At 38.1% G+C, this 17617-nt stretch overlaps 1 protein-coding gene across 5 annotated transcripts in view; it reads left to right on the plus strand.

The window, feature by feature from the left end:
- Window positions 1-17617, plus strand: part of NOL4 (nucleolar protein 4) — a 200918-nt gene that overhangs the window by 160309 nt on the left and 22992 nt on the right. For all 5 annotated transcript variants that reach the window (XM_074819979.1, XM_074819996.1, XM_074819988.1 and 2 more), the window contains one exon: window positions 4375-4488. In XM_074819979.1, the coding sequence (XP_074676080.1) occupies window positions 4375-4488 (114 nt within the window). The remainder of the gene's footprint in view (window positions 1-4374; window positions 4489-17617) is intronic.

A 17617-nucleotide genomic window follows, 5' to 3' on the forward strand; every position in this document is an offset into this window, starting at 1 on the left:
AATTGGTAGATTTATACCAAAAATATACCTTTAAAATTAGAACATAGTGGTTTTTTAGATTCCATATAGAAATACAGAAATTGTGTGAACATGCCAAAAACATACTGCAAAGGTACCTCACTTTAAACAAAAGACCTGGTAATACTGTATACAGTTGGTGTACTGCAAATGGGTATTTTACAGCATACTGAAAGTGCTAGTCTTTTTTATGTTAAGGAATCAGAGATTATACTAATAGAATTAATTTCTAGAGGATCTGGGCCAAGGATTTCTGATTTCAACTACTAAAAAATCAGCAGTCTTGCAGGACTACTCCATAACTCCAGAAAGTCTTGTTGTAAGATGCTTTGATTGTTGAGAGGCAGATCTAAAGCCCACCAAAGCCATGGAAAGATCTTCACTAGCTTTAATGTTCTTTGAAGAAGGCCAACAGTTATTTGACTACAAAGAAGTATTGACTAATTTGATTTCTCATTAAGAAATCTGCAAAAGTATATCTGTCAATAATTTTTACACTCTTCAGAAAGAGATAAGGGATAAATGTATAAAGTCTTCATATCAATTTGCATGAAAATGATCTCTCTTAAAACCATGCAGAAGTTCCTGTCCAATATGGTATGTTTGTTGTCATCATCATCTACAGGCTCTGTGGTGGTCTCAGGAATCAGGTTTAAATAACCTTTAAATGCAGTTTCAAATATGAGAGGACTGGAGGTGGTTGGTCATTTCCCTTGGGCTACTGAGGGAATTTCAGCCACATCCTGAATGTCAGTCACTTCAAAAGATGTTAAAAACAGAGGCATCCGCATGTACGTGAAATCTAGCAGTTTTCCCTTACATCTTTTGTCAAAATGCTTGTTGCCTATATCATGTTAGAGGCTGAACATTAGTTGAGTGTCAGCTGAAGAGATGTACAAAACCAAAAACCACTGTGTGTTCAAAAAGTGGCTGCTGTTTTAGTGCAGTCACACGCGGTATTGCCTTTGCAAGTAAACACAAAGGAATTCCGTATACCGCTGCTATGTGATGGACAGAGGCATGTATTCTTCTCAGAAGGTCTGTATTAAGCTGTTTTCCAGATTCCCTCTAAGTTTTATTCATCTCTTCACCTGAAAGTCACTATAAAATTTTGACATGCCCCTCTTCTGTCACTGGTTCAAAACAACAAAAATGTTATCCTGCCTTCTAATTTTGCCATGTAAATCTCTTGTTTTGGTAGACTAAAGTTTAGAGGCTTGCTTCTTTTCTGTTGTTTTACACATGGGTAGTTTCAGCATAGTTATTTCCTGCTTTACATCACTGTGAAGTGAAAGAAATACCAGACTGGGGCTGTGAATGTAATGTATCAAACAACACTAGGTGTGTTCTGCAAGTTAAAGCTGGTTGGGATTTTTTTGATAATGCCTTTTTTTTTTTTTTTTTTTTTTTTCCCCTTTAAGAAATATTAGTTTGTCAAAAGTTTCTGTTTTGACATAATTCAGTAAAATGACATCTGGTTTCCTGCTAGTCCAGTGGGCAGGTTATGGATCCAGGGATTGGGGGAGCCTGGAAGCCCTTGGAAATAAGGACTGCTTGGCTCCCACATTTCCTGCTGTAGTCCCAAACATGCAGGAACCATCACTCAGCTCTCAGCTCTGCAGAGGGGAGTCTGGGAACCTAGAAAATGCTGGTTTGGCTGAGATCTGCTGACTCCCTTCTGCAGAATTGAATGATGTTGCTTTTGCCATGTTTCCCAAGGCCTTTCTGTCTCACTCTCAGATAGGGAGTTGAGAAATGTTCAGAACCCCACAAGGACTGGGATACTTGAGCTTCTTGCAGAAGTGGTTTTATAGCTGGTAGTCATGACAGAGATCATGAATAACCAGAAGTATAGAAGACGAGGAAATTAAGCTAAGCCAGAAGGGGCCTCTGAGCTTAGAAGATGAGGCTATTAATTCGGTTTATTTAAAAACATTTTTGAAAAAGTGGTTATTTCAAAGCAATTTTTCCTCTTAGGCAAGTCTTTTCAAAATTGATCTTTTTGACATTTCACGGATATGGCATTTCATGGAACAGAAAATCCTCTTTTTAACAGCTCTACATTTAGTGACAGAGGACTGTGTTCATCTTCTCAGTCAGTGCCAGACTAGAGCTCTGCCTGAGTTAAGTTGATGGAGCCCAAACCTTAATCAGATGATTTTTCTCTGGTGCTTTGTTACAGTGTTTTATTCCCCAGGTGACTCAACTGTGCATTCATTACATTCTCCCTAAGGTTCACTCTAGATAGTTCTTGACATGAACATATCAACAGCCAGCTGCAGTGATGAGTGAGAGAAATTATGAGTTAACACATATTTCAAGAGGAAGGTACTCCATTACTTGGAGGTTTCCTCATTTGTATACATACTAACTTAGAGTTCAATATTTCAAGAGTGAACACATAACCACTGCACTGCATTTCAGAGAAAAGCATGACTGCTTGATTTTTATGGTAACTCTTTATTTTTTATTTTATAAAACACTTCAATAAACTTATTCTCTCCCATAAACAAATAAGATGGGGAAACTTGGGTCATGTTACTTTTTGGTTAGAACATTTTTTGTCTCATATGTCACCTTCTAAAAGACTCCCTCCTCTGGAGCTCTGAGGAAGGTGTCTGTTAACTGTAACGTTAACTTCTGTAGCGACACCAGGGTTTAGCATCAGTGTCCTTCATCTCTTAGACTGATTTATTTTCAAAACTGGAAACAAGTTCAATAGTTTGTTCTGTCAAATCAATCCAAATATATTTTATTGTAGTGTTGCAGCCTCTGATTGTCTTTCTTACGCAGCTGTTACACTGATGCCAGAGAGCTCATTCAGGTATGACTAGGGAGAAATAAGCCTATTGCACTAGTGAGGAAGACCCATAAATCCCTGTCAACTTCTAAAAGCTAGTTTGGCTTCTGGTCCCAGACAGACTGTAGTCCCATGCATTAGAGAAAGTACAACGTCAGATTAAAAATTGGCATTCTGCAGGGCACATCCAAAGTCAATAAATGGACTTTAATTTTTAAAGGTAAAAAGGTAATATTAGTAATGGTTGGCTCCTCAGTTTCTGGAATGTTACGAAAACCATAAAATCAGTTGAGCCAATATAATGAATCTGTTCTAAGGTTGTCTAAGAACTGAATGGAAATACTCCAAACTTTCTTCCAAAACTCAGTGACATTTCATAGCAGGTTCATATTTATGCTTTTGAGAGTAAGAAGGTAACTCTTCAAAAAATCCCACCCAAAAACCACAACCAAAAAACCAACAACAAACAAAAAAATCCAACCAAAAAACCCACACACTTGGCCAGTTCCTCAGTAGGTATAAATTTATATAGTACTTTTGAGTTCAGTGAAGCTTTGAAAATTTATGGAAGTTCAGAACCTGGTTCAATAAATTGCAGTCTCTGGTATGTATATCAGTATCTGTGTTATTATCCCCATTTTCTTTATTTTCTTGGTAGTTCAGATATCTCTTTGTATATTAATGAAGAAGATTAGTTTTATTGTGAGCTTCATCCTCCAGAAAGATTGTTATGCATGTAATTAGGAGAAAAAGGTGTGTAAATAGTCTTCTTAATGAAATGGTAGGGAAGATCATATTGGCTTTCATAACCAATGAAACTAAAAAGATTTTGGCATTCCCTTGGTTTTGGGGGATTCATTGCACCTTTAACCTAAAACATGTAAATGCTATGAAATTAGTAATAAGAGGTTTCAGATTGGAAAAGTGAACCATATCTAGTTGAACCACAAAATATCTACAGTGTTGGAAGGCTGGCATTATCAAAAGAAAAACAGATTTTTTTTTTTACATCATTTTAATCACATCAGTCATGTTGCAGCAAGGAATGCAAATACTCATATACTACAGATTGAGACTGCTCTGAAATGTTCTGACAATCTGTTATGTTTTGAGTGATGTTTCAACCCTATCACTTGGGTTTTTTTGTTTTGTTTTTTTATGACTATAAAAAAACCACTACTCATCTCTGTCACATGCTGTACAGGATAAAAAGCCTTTCAGTTTTCTTAACAAGAATCAGACGGCCAGAGTGCTGCTGGAACGCAGAGAATATGCCACTGTCTGTTCAAAGTACAGTTTAATGAGCCAGACTAAACACACTGGACAATAGAGCTGTGGGGGGAAAGGGCTTCTCGTGGATTTATGGATCAGCTGCAGCTTTAACATCTAACTAGTTTCATTTTTCATCTTTACAAGTTCCATTTCCCTGTTTTGTTGGTATAAACTGCATTTCAATGAGTGGACTTTCCTGCCTAGGTGATGGTATTGTGTGCTTTGAAAAAGGATATCGTGGATTATGCTAGAAATAATTTCTGTGTTTCTTTTTTCTCTCATAGTCACGACCTATTCCCTCACACCTTACTTCAGCAGTTGCAGAGAGTATCCTGGCTTCCGCCTGTGAGAGTGAAAGCAGAAATGCTGCAAAAAGGATGCGGTTGGATAGACAGCAGGTACTGTGTTGTTTGGGGGTCTACCACATCCATATTTATAAATGCACTGGACTCATTTACATAGGATGCCATGCAGAAGGGTGGTGCAATCCCTTATATGTTTCTTGCTAGCAAGAATAATTAAAATACAAAAGCTGTAGTTCTTTAAATGAATACACAAGCATGTCTTTGTCTATATTTACATAAGCTGAATGAGGGTGTCTAATATATTTATAATGTCTAGCTGGATAAAACTGTATATTTGCTTTTTAATGGTTGTAGATTTTGAAGGCATAGTGTGTAATCTGAAACTAGAATTAAAAGGAACGGAACATACAGTATATATAATTTACATAAATAACAGAAATGGTGCATGTATCCATGAGTCAGTCTGTTTATCTGTGCACATATTATCTTTCAAAATGTGTATGCATTTGTAAATATAAGGTGAAATAGTGTAAGTTTCTGAAAATACGTATTTGCCGGAAACAGAAAAGTTATTGTGTTATATAGCAAAATGCTGTCAATTAACTTATTAGTGAGTTTTTAAAGCTCATATCAATATTTATTTTATTTTTTCTTGTGTGATTATTCACCTATTATGACGCGTGTTAGGATTTCATAATTTTTAATTTGCTGAGAATTGCATGTTTTCTTTGTTTTTTAAAATCAAACCAGTAGTTCATTCCAGAGTTTATTTAGTTGCTCCACAGATGCAGTGAATGTCTAACATCCTATTGCAGAGTCTGTTTGCTTTATTTCTCTTCATGGCTATCACAAAGTCAAATCTTAGTAATATCTTAGATGAACTTTGTGTAAAAGAGCATTTTCCTTTCATACATAGTCCATTGAGTTCTTTCCATCATGCCCTGACTGAATAAAGGATTCCTACTACTATCCCTAGAACATTGATAGTTTAGCATCTGGGAGTAGATATTGCTATTTCTTTTTACTATTATATTTTTGGCTAGTATTTTCATTATGGTGGTATATTTGCCTTAAAATTTACAAATAGCATGGAATGTCAAAGCACTGTAATGTTGAGTATGGCTTAGTTTAGAAGTAAAGCTCATTCAGATTCTGCAGGTTTTATATTCTCTCATTTGTTGTCTGATTTTTCAGTAACAATTAAATTTAAAAAAAAAAAAAGCTACGAAGTCGATGTGCTTACCCCAAGAACTAGAAAAGACCTGTGCAAACATCAGTTACTTTCATTGCACAAAACTAGTGGCTCAATTCCTTGGTCCAGCCAGAGTGAGGCAGTGTGTTCGAGAGATTTAAATGAGAATCCTGTAATACTCTCGAGGGAGCCAGAGACCTGTTGAAACAAAAACAATTTTAAAACTGTAGACAGAATTTTAAAAGCATATTTTTTTTTTCTTTTATTTGTGGTATTACTATCACAGAAGGATTTAGTAACAGTTCTTGTTGAGGGGAGAGGTATTTCTTTACTTTTCATTACAGAATTAAAAATCTGTAGGCATAACGGCTCCAAACTGATCACTTTAATTACAGTCTTGATGTTAAAGTAGCAAAGCTGCCTACGAAGAACAGGTGTTGGATTATGCTTCCTTCAGCTCTGCCCTCTTTTTGGCAGTGAGTTCTGGGAACACTGTGGAGACAGTTGCAAATAGCACCAGCCATTTCATTCAGCAAGCAGTAAATTAGCTGAGCTGATGTAGCTTTGGTGCTTGCAAAACTATTTGTGAATTCAGGATAGATTTGCTGAATAGTTTTGGCTGGAAAATAATATGGGAATGTGTGTTAGGTAGCTTCATAAAACTTATAGTGAGAAATTTACCCTGCAGGGCGAAATAGTTAAGTCATTAGAGGAGAAAACCTTGATTCTAGCTCCAGTTCCATTGAAATTTAATTATTTATTCCAAGTATGTGACATTAGCAAAATAGACCGAGAGCAAAGCATTCCAGAATATTTCTGAGTGGGGTATTTAACACACACTGCTGTGCTCGGTTCTTATGCTGAGATGGGAAGTGGACCTGTATCTTCACATCCAGGGAGAGTGCCTTATAGATAAAAGGGTTCTATCCTTCTCCTCTTCCTATTTATTCCTTTTACTTACTTTTAAATTTCCTTAATTTTTCTTACATATATCCAAAATGAAATATTTTCATTGGATTTTTTTTCTTAAACAGAGGAAGGTTGAAAATGTTCAGTTCAGCATGTTGTTTTTACTTTTCCATAGCTTTAAAAAAAAAAAAAAACAGCCTTGTTTTCTTGCTAGCATGTCTCTACTTTTCCTTTTTAAACATAAATTTTCAAAATTGGGCATTATACCCATGGGTGAACTCAGGCTTTCAGTGGAAATTTGGGAGGAGGAAAGTGGAAATAAGATTTGGATAATGAAAATTACCACTTCATAAAATATATCAAGAGACCAATGGAGGACAAGCATTAGACAGTCCTGGAAAGTAGATTGTTAAGAGGATCTGATAAGAGCACTCATTCATCACTTCCCCTCAGAGCTGACTGGAAGCATTGCATTAAAGGTGCTTTATTCTTGCACGCAGCACAGTGAAGGTCTGCCTTTTATTCTCCAGAGGGGTGGTCTGCCTCAAAGTGAGATGTAATTTGCATCCCCACCACCACCTTTTTCAGAATATTACCCATAAAACATGAATGTATTAAGAACACAGTGTTATACCCAATCCTGAAGCTAAGACAAAACATCAGCAGCTTCTTGAACTCCTTTTCTTGTCTTGTTTATGCTCTTTCCTCTTCTTCTCCGTTTCTCCTCCTGTCCCTGGTACAACATGGTCCCTGAGCAGGAAGTTCTGAGCATGTTGCCTCTATGTCCCTAATGGAAGTCTGTACTTCAGTAAAATAATATGAATTTCCAAACTAATTATGTTTTTGCCTACAGTGTTAATTTTAACAGTCTTTTGGTAAAAAACCATCTCAATTATTGCTCAGCAAAAAGAAACAAAAGTCAAAACTATGGAAATTTCTAAGAGCTAATTTTTTCTTTTGAACAGATAGAGTATTGGCCATAGTCATGAGTATTAGCTGTTTCTTTCACAGGTATTAAACGTGAAGGGTTGGCTTTACATACCTATAATCCTGTGCACAGATTTGTTATCTCTTCAGAAGAAACCTCTCCAAAGTGTGTGTGTGTCTGCACACACACAAATTCTGCACCTTATGAATATCTTTCTAGAAGTATTTCTGACAGCTGAAGTGCTTAATATAGCCGTGATCTCGGGATATTGTTAAGTCTGATAAAGTTAAGTCTAAAGCAGAAAGAAGCCATCCTTCTACCTGTATGCCTTAAATTCCACTCACGTGATCTTTGTATTTCCTAACTCAAGGCTGAAAATTTCTGCCCACAAAATTCCAATTTTAAAAATAAGTTCATGACAGCTGGTCTCACTGGCATCAATTACTTATTTTTAAAGTTTCTTTCTTTCATGGCAATGAATTTATTTCATAATGGGACTATCAATGTGGTCTTATCTGTCATGAAACTAGTAACTTCCCATAGCTTTTAAAACAACAACAGTAAAAGCATTGTCAGTTTCTGAGACTTCTCTGTAAGGAATATAAATGTGTTTACTAGGTCATGGTAGTTTGGACTATAATGGTTTGGCTGTCTGACTGTGTTAGATGTTACTCAAGTGTTCTCTTTAGCTTCAGTGCATTTTCATTATCTTGAGATCAAGCTCTGTTGGTTGGCCAGTAGCTTAAGTGCTGAGAAGTTATATATTTGATACCTGTTACCCGACTGAAGAGTTCTGTCTCTTACACTTTTTAATTTTGCCTGGTAGTAAAAATAATTTATTCCCTTGCACAAATTTTATAGATTTATATATTGAAATTTTATAGGTTTACTGATTCTACTGCCAAACAGTGTAATGCTCATGGCACAGGGCTAGATTTGGTTGATCTTCCTCAGGCCAGATCAGGCAGTGGGTACAGAGGCAATGCAGAGCTTTTATCTTGCTCTCCAAATCATCTCTGCTGAGTCTGGATACTGAAAAAGAATTACTCCAATCTTGAATTTTGAGGACTTTTTTCATCACAGTTGATAAAAAATATAGAAACAATAATTGGATTGACCTTCATGACTTGCTTCAGTCAAAGATAGGAGAGGCATTATCTGAATCCTTAAGATTTCCTGTGCTTCTGAGTGATATCTTGGGATGCTCTCCTGGGAAAATTACATCTCTAACAATATTCAGTGTGAAGCAGTTTCACTGAAGTGGAAGTTCTGGACTACTGTCAACAAGACAGTCATGAAACAAATTAAGTAGAGCTAAAATACAGCCTTTTTTACATGCATTCATTATGTGTGCTGAACAGGATGACTTCTTTTGTTGTGTCCTTCACTTTACAAACCAAGTTGTGTCTTGGTTGGCAAAAGAAGAATGGCTAAATAAGTAGAAAAATCTGGAAAAAGTCATCCACTCATTACTGTCCTGGGCAGTGAACAGAGGTTGGGATGCCTGTTTTGTGGGCTGCTGCTGCAGAGGCCTCGGCTCTGTGGCTCTACTTGTTGTCGATCACAGAAATGGAAGTTTTGTTTTAAGAGCTTAACCATTTTTTAATGGTTACCAGTCTTTGCTTTTTTGGAACAGGTATGTGTGTGGTATAGTTTTTATAAAACCTCATCATAAAACAGCCTGGAGCACTGTTGGGCTATGGTACTTTGTGGAAAGTGGAGGTGGATTAGTCTTGTTACTGTCCTGTCTGAAATCAAAAAGACCTGTGAAAAATCTTCAAGGGAAGATCTAAGAGGAAACAGTAGTTTATATACATCGGTGTGTGACAGACCTGCCCCTTTATTTTTCCTAAGGAAGATGAAAAGGTGAAATCTTCCTTTGGAAAAGCAAGGAAGAATGATACTAGAAAAAAATTGCCTTCACCTTTATTTGGACACAAGTATATTTTATAACAGCTGCCTTTTGTTTCATTGTTTTGTTTTTTAGAATTAATTCTTTTTGCATGCTATCATGATGTAAAATTAATGACTAAGCATTTTTCTTCTAATTGAAATAAGAAGTCTTTGGCGATCAAGGCAAAATGTCAGCACCTGGGAGCAAAGAAGAAGGATGAATATGGGAAAGCAGGAAAAGAACTGAATCACAGAGTAGTATGTCTGTAGAAGTGTATGAACCTTTTTATGGACATGTCGTGTATAATCAACTAGATCATTTAGAAAATTGATGTAGCTTCATTTGCACCACATTGATTTGTACCAGTTAGGAATCTGGACCTCTGAGAATTCATTATTATATTTGTGGATAGGACAACAGTGGTCACATATGACTGTGAAGCCAGTGGACTGGATTCTCTCCTGGATTCAGTCCATGTTATTTTAGCAATTTGACCTCCATTTCAGTGAATAATTCATGGAGGGGCTACGATAGCATGCAGAGCTTTCTGGTCAACCAAAGGAGTGAGTTACATACACATCCTTTCATCCAAGTAGTCAGACATGCAATGTATGATTCTTTTGTAGTTACGTAGCAAGTAACTAGTTGAGACCAAAGAGAGCTTAAGCTCAGAAGAAAATGAAAGTTATCTTACATATCTCCCGTCCTAACAAAGGCATTTCTCAGGCAGAGCTGGTGCTTTTTAAATCAGTAGGCTCTTCACAGAGTGCTTGTCAGTCAATATTTTATAGAATATACATAATAAGGAAAATGTTTTCTGCATTTTCTTTTTTTTTTTTAATGGGAGTTTAAAGAGTACAGTTTCTTTTCATTCCAGAGACTAGCTGAAAATAACAGTCATACAACTTTATAGCCTGACAAAGGTGTTGTCCTCATACCTTCACTGCACAGACATCAGAATAGTACTTTTCTTGTAAAATTCATAATTTCTTTAGTTTGATTTAATTCAACTATTCTTTATGACTATCTACAAGGCAAATGGAAGATAATACAATGAAGCTATTAGGATATCTGTTAATCTCCAAGTGCACATGGGAGACAATTTCCCTTTCACTGAACAAACCAGTTATATGCAGACTTACATTAATTCCTCACATGAGCTCGTATTTGGAGATGGATGCAAGACAACTTTGAAGTTGCAAGAGTATTACTTCATCTCTATCTCTGCTTGAATTATTTCACTCTCTGCTAGGCATCTCAATAAAGTTCCCTCAATATAAACGTTAAATGTCTTTTTTAATAATAAGGTTAAAAGATATGATGTAATGTTAGGATAAATAAGATTACGATAAATGTGTGGGTTACATTTCTGAGTCTCGTGAAAGCTACCAGTTTCTTTAATAATAAAAGCTAAACTCAGTAAAAAAAATCTTCAATTATTTGAGCTTTTCAAGTTGATAAGAGCAAGTCCACGCACTGTGCACAGACTGTCATGCACTATGATGCTATGAAGCAGTTCTTTATGATAAACACTGAATGCAGTTTTTAAGAAACCTCTCATCAAGATGACAGCTATAATTTTTTCCATGCTGTGATTTGTAACCAGGCAAATTAAATATCAATAATCATCATGGTGGAGTGAAAGATAATATCTAAACCCCAAGGAAGAGAAAGTTTAATGATCCCAGGTTTACACTGAAACATAAATGAACATAAATTTGCAAATAGGCACTTTAAACACATTCTTCACCTGTATTCTAGTTTGGGGGATAAAAGGAAGGCAAATGTAAAGTTTTCAGTGCTTTGGTAGCATATGAATAGGGTGTTAAGAATATTGCAATATTTAGTAATTTTAACAGTATTGCTTTTAGCTGTTAGAGGAGTAGGAGTAGGTGGCTATTAGGTTTCTGACAAAGCAATTATGGCCTAGACACATATGCTGGGAGCTGACCTGACATTTGCCTCTGGATAGTTGTCATAGCAGCAACCTGAATAGAGCAGCTTGATACAAGTGCCGGTTGCAGACCGGGGTACAGGTTCTGTGCTAATGCAATACATCTGAATATTAATAAAAGTGCACATGTACTGCCACTTGGAAATCACCACTACTGTGTTTCCTTCCATTTATATCTAATTCCTAAATGTTCATTTTTAAAGAAATTGAGGTTTGTAAGGAGATGTTAATGATCTGCCTCCATACAATTTCTGGTGCCATTTCTCTGCATGTAACAAGGGGGTTGACCTAAAGAAAGACTCTTCAAGCACAGTTTTGTTAAACAGAAAAAATGTCTGGCTGTTGCAGACCAGGAGCAGTTTGTGTCTCGATTAAGAAGGAAGGAAATTACTGATGGACAAATTACAGGTAATTGTAAAACTGTTTTGGAAGAAACTAATTAAAAATCTGAATTGCATTGAGGGCATGGACCTCCACTGCAGGATCACTATATGTGGCTTTCAGCAGTGAGGGGGAAGAGACCTTAAAACCTTTATATTTTGAGGACAGAGAATTTGTTTCAGCTGTGCCACTAATGCACAGCTTCTAAATCTTGACACTGAGCAGGTATTTCCTGTATTACCCTTCAGACAGCAGGAAAGAAGGATATATATTTGTGTCCCTGTATGTATGTTGTTGTTCTCTTTCCTGATCAACGCGTGCTGCAGCTGCCAGCAGGAAGGAACAAATTGTAGGGTTCTTAAATGCTCTCTTTCTTCTGTTACTTGTATTGTCTGATTTTGTATCAAGGGCAGACTTGGACAATATTGGTTACAGAAAAAGGAATTATGCAAAAATATCTCCCACTGAACGGTGGAGAATGCCCTGATAAGGCAGTGCTTCTGTGGCAGAAGGCTGCAAATTCAGAGAGAGCACGGAAAAGTGGTTTTGTTTCAAGGAAGTGGAGTCCTTGCCACAGCTATTCAATACACAGGAAAAGCACACCAACTATACATCCTTGTTAGAGGTGGAGGAGAAAGCATCAGGAGTTCCCTTCCTCTTGGGTTTCACAAAGCCTAATTTGCTCTAGAGGATGGGAAAGAAAAGGCGCTTCATCCGTGCTGACCACAAGTGGCAGCAGTACGGAGGGATGGGGCCATGTCCTTGCTCTGCTGTATATTTACATACGACCTGAAAAATTCCAGCTCAGAGTGATTTTTACTTCAGAATGGGAGGCTTACGGAGTCTTAGATAATAGAAAAGAGCAAAGGGAAGCAGATAGTTCACTTAACATAAAGCAAACAAATAGAAATTGGTATCCCAAAAACCACAGGAGGCAAAAGTCACTTTAACTTTCAAAGAGCTCAATGCCTCTTACACTACAGAAGCTTTATTAATAATAGCTTTTTGTATTCAGACATCTCTTTGTGATTTGGTATTTAATAGGGATCAGAGTGATTTCTGTACTTCAGTACTTTATCCTTTTTTATCTGTGTTCAAAACGATCACTAAGACGACTGTAACGTCCTTGGATACCCACATGCTAGTTTGCATTTCAGGCCTTATTCATTTCCATCATTTCTCGACCTAATGATTATTTTACTTCTGAGTTGGTCTTTGGTTTGCTTTTGTGGTTCTAAATGATATGCTTTAACCACTGAGGCACAAAATGTTATGCAGGCACCGTTTAGCTGCATGTGGATTATTGTCAAGAGATCAAATTATGTACTAGTATTGGGAAACTTAGCTTCCTACCCAGAATGCACTGGCCATATTGTCAAGGGGAAGAAAATAAGCAGTATGCATTGTAATTTTAAATCCTGCTGCCTTTCAAGGCAGTGGCAAAATTCCTGATTTCAGCAGTGCTGGATAGGGTTCTGTCATTAGCAGATGCAGCTGGAAGGGACTGCTGAGTATCACAGGGCAACCCCCCTCCCTCCACGCTCCAGCCCAACCTACGTTAAATTTGCCACATGTATTGGAAAGGATTAATGTGCAAGGCATGCAATTGCAAAGAATTTCATGCCTTGGATTTACAGTGAGGCCCTAAGGTGAGCAGCTAATTTTTCACCTCAACACAGAGATCGTTAAATTAGAAAATGCTTTATTTTTCCAGGCTCTTCGTGCTGAGCATATATGGTTGAATTTCAAGCTGCTGATTTCAGAGAACACTTTGAACACCCTGAGCTGCAATAATATCTTGAATGTGAAGTAAAATTGATGCCAGTGTAAGTTTTCTGTTCCGAAGGTTGATAAAACTGAAGACTCAAAAATGGAGTGTCAGGTTGTTTCTCGGACAGGAACTTTTGAACAACCTTATCCCCCTTCCTGTCATAAGTGGAATGAAAATGAACAGGGACTGGAACAACCTTCTTCTCTGTGTCTTTAATATCCATCTCCTGTCAAGGAGGCAGAAGAGGAAAGGCTGGTCGAAATGTAGGTATAGAAGTTCTCTCCTCAGGCCCAAAGATGGAGGTTTTGAAGTCAGGGCTTTTGTTCTTCCTGCTCCCATGTTGAAAGCCAGGAATAGAGAGCTTTTTACTTATCCCTCTCTTTCATATAGCAAGAAGATATTAAATGTGAAGAATTTTCTTGCCTTCACATGTTTCTAGCATAGAGACAAGTATGTTAAAAACATGATTTTGTTTTTCCTTTCCTGTGTTTAGCTATCGACTTCATTGCACACACCCTCCTGCCTACATCACAGGGAGGGAATAATATTTCTGGTGAGTAAATCCCTGTGGTCACTCAGAGTTTGGGCCAGTTTAATGAAATCAATGCAAACCCACTATGCATGTGCAAATTCTTATTTTTCAAGAGTGGTGTATTTTAGTTTTGGTTAATGAATTACTAGATGTAGAAGGCTTTAAACAATCATAAATTACTCCTAAATTCAAAACATCAGTTGCACAATGGATTGAGCTATATTCCTCAGTTAGAACAGTGCAATTCACCACGCGGAAAATATATGTAGAAATGTACGCACAGACTGCTTATGTTTGGTAGCCAGAACATGTTTGTGATTCAACAACTGGCTTGAGGTCCCTAAACTAAATTTAGAAACATATTTTTCTAAGAAAAAAATAAAATATATAATAAGCTGTGGGAGCAGGAGCCGAGTGCATTGCCTGGGAGCAGCACCAGCTGCTAAAGAGGCTAGGCACAGGGCAAGGCAGCCAAGCAGGCTGTGGCCAGCAGCCCAGGCATTGTGCCAGAAGAATCCTCCCCTGAAATGAGAATATTTGGGGAATAGATTTGTACTGCAGTGCACAAATTTCATGCTTGGTACACATGGTATTTCATATTAAGCTTCAGTTTTACTGTCTCCATTAATGAAGCAAATAAGAAAGTGCATCCTCCAAAGGCCAGTCAAAGTTCATTTCTTTGTTTTTCCAATGGCTTATGCCACTCTGGTTTGATGATTGTGGAATCAAAAGGCCATACCCCAAAGCATCACTTCTTATCTACTGAATCTTTTAAAATACTGGAGTTAAAGGATGTGCACCAACTTCTGTCAAAAATTTATAGCTGGTCTTCTTCAGTAGCAAAACATTTTCTTTCTACTAAATAGTTTGAGGCAGGGTGCTGAGGTCACATTTTTTAAAAAAATACCTTTTATTTTTAAAATATTTTTTCCTTTTTTTTTGAACTGTAAAAGTCAAGTTGTACCTGAGGCAGTGTTCAAAAGCAGACAACCAGACATCCTGCATTGAATTCATAGAAAGAATTTGGGTTTTCACAAACATGCAGTTCAAGTTTTAACACAGATTTGAAATTAAATAACTAGCAATCAGATGTCTCAAACATAGGGCAAAATATCTTTAAAATATCTGAACCTACTTTTGAAAAGAAGAACCAGTCATTAAGTGCGTGCAAAAAGATAATTGCTCACTCTCCAACAGACAAGAAAATAGTTTTTGTAAAAGACAGCTATGTATAACTCCCACTAGAATTTACCTGTGGAAGATACACCATACTATAAATATGGCAATATGCTGGAATCTCCAGTGTGCTTATTTTTTTCTTTTCCAAACAAGAACACACAGACATTTTTAATTAGTTGAAACTTGAGGAAGTTAATTCAGCACTGACTTCAAATGCTTCATGTCTAGGCTGTCATCTTCTGTTTCTAAATGAAGAAGTATTTCATTTAGAATCTAATGTAAAGTGCTTTTCTCCATTCCCCCTGCCACATACTCCAATATATGTAATATTAAAAGAAAGTGTGGGTCAGAAGAGAAGTAGGAAGAGGATCTCAAAAGTCCAAATCATACCCCACAGTTTTCCAATAAAGCCTTTTTCAGTAATTGCATCTCCATACTCCAGAGCTAGCAGGTGTATGGAAAGCTGGATTGTGTCAAGAAAATATGCTGTCAGTGGTGGGAGTGATACCAGTTGTAATGCAGTAGACGAAGAGACCTATAGTGGGAGGTTTAATTATGTTGACCGTGATGATATTGTAGTAATAAATCTGCAAAGCTGGCACAAGCACTGCTCCAGTACTCCCACACACTTTCCCCTGCATGCTCCCTAAACATTTGATTCATGAGTTTAAAAATTTTCTCTGTTGGTGCTCTGGTGCTACAGTCCTCCTGCACTGAATGGAGTAATGCTGATCTATCCCAGCTGAAAGTGTTGCCCATCAGAGTCACTGAAAATGTCATGTTGGCAAGCGGGAACAGAAATGTCTCTCCCTATAGGAATGTTTCACTAAGATAATTTCTTGAGGACAGTACACATAAGTATGAGAAATGAAGAGAAAAATGCTTGATTGTGATCATAAAAGTGGAGCTGCCTGAGGCGTATCAAGGCTTGTTCTGAATGAGAGGAATACACCGCGAAGGAGGAATTTCTCCTGCTTTGCATCCTTCTAGTTCAGTAGTAAGTACTGCTACGCCTTTGTCATCATGTATCAGTTTCAGTAATACGTTGGTTCATTCAGCACCATTACCTGCAGGCAAAACTGCTCTTGGGATGGAAAAAGATGACATTGTTTTCTTGTGGTTTATATTGTTTCTGTTTGGAAGAAAGGTCAGATATTCAGACTCCTCCATTTGTACTGCCTGTCAGTGAGGAAGCAGCAAAAATGATCAGTAGCCATGTTCTGCAAGGTTCTGGCCTCTGCAAAGGAACTAGCTTTGAAAAGACTAGAGGGGATATGCAGCAACAAAAGAATAAACATGACATAACCTGTACTTCATTTCCACTGAAGTTTTTTACCTTTATTTTCTTCAGATTTTCAGCTAATCTAATTTCAGCAGGGGCATCCTAGGCTCTGGAGTTTATTATGCAGTGCTTCACTTTTGGGATCAGGCATGTACCAAATGAGCTCTCTTAGGAGCAGGCTTAGCAAGCAAGGTTCTGTGCCTTGAGCTATCTTAGGCTGAGTGGTGCAGTCAACAGTCTGGAGGGAAGGGATGCCATCCAGAGGGACCTGGACAGGCTTGAGAGGTGGGCCCGGACAAACCTCATGAAGTTCAACAAAGCCAAGGGCAAGATCCTGCACATGGGTCGAGGCAATCCCAAGCACAAATACAAGCTGGGCAATGAGTGGATTGAGAGCAGCCCTGCGGAGAAGAACTTGGGGGTATTAGTGTGTGGAAAACTGACTATGAGCCAGCAATGTGTGCTCGCAGCCCAGAAAGCCAACCATATCCTGGGCTGCATCAAGAGAAGTATGGCCAGCAGGTCAAGGGAGGGGATTCTCTCCCTCTACTCTGCTCTTGTGAGACCCCACCTGGAGTACTGTGTCCAGCTCTGGGGCCCCCAGCATAAGAAAGACATGTGCCTGTTCGAACTGGTCCAGAGGAGGCCAGGAAGATGATCAGGGGTCTGGAGCATGTCCCTTATGAGGACAGGCTGAGAGTTGGGGTTGTTCAACCTGGAGAAGAGAAGGCTCTGGGGACACCTTATAGTGGCCTTCCAGTACTTAAAGGGGGCCTACAGGAAAGATGGGGAGGGACTCTTTAACAGGGAGTGTAGTGATAGGATGAGGTGTAATGGTTTTAAACTGAAAGAGGGTAGATTTAGATTAGATATAAGGAATAAATTCTTTACTGTGAGGGTGGTGAGACACTGGAACAGCTTGCCCAGAGAAGTTGTGAATGCCCCCTCCCTGGCAGTGTTCAAGGCCAGGTTGGATGGGGCTTTGAGCAACCAGATCTAGTGGAAGGTGTCCCTGCCCATGGCAGGGGGGGTGGGACTAGATTAATTTTATGGTCTCTTCCAACTCAAACCATTATATGACTCTGTGATCTATGGAGGTGGTACAGCAAAGCAAAGGATCCTTCGATATTCTCTCTGGTCCCATCCTCTGTGGCAGGCTGAAGGAGTCGGTGATGCTGTTTCCCAAGGGAAACCGTCTTT

Source organism: Strix aluco, chromosome 1, assembly GCF_031877795.1.
Source record: "Strix aluco isolate bStrAlu1 chromosome 1, bStrAlu1.hap1, whole genome shotgun sequence".
Lineage (NCBI taxonomy): Eukaryota > Metazoa > Chordata > Aves > Strigiformes > Strigidae > Strix > Strix aluco.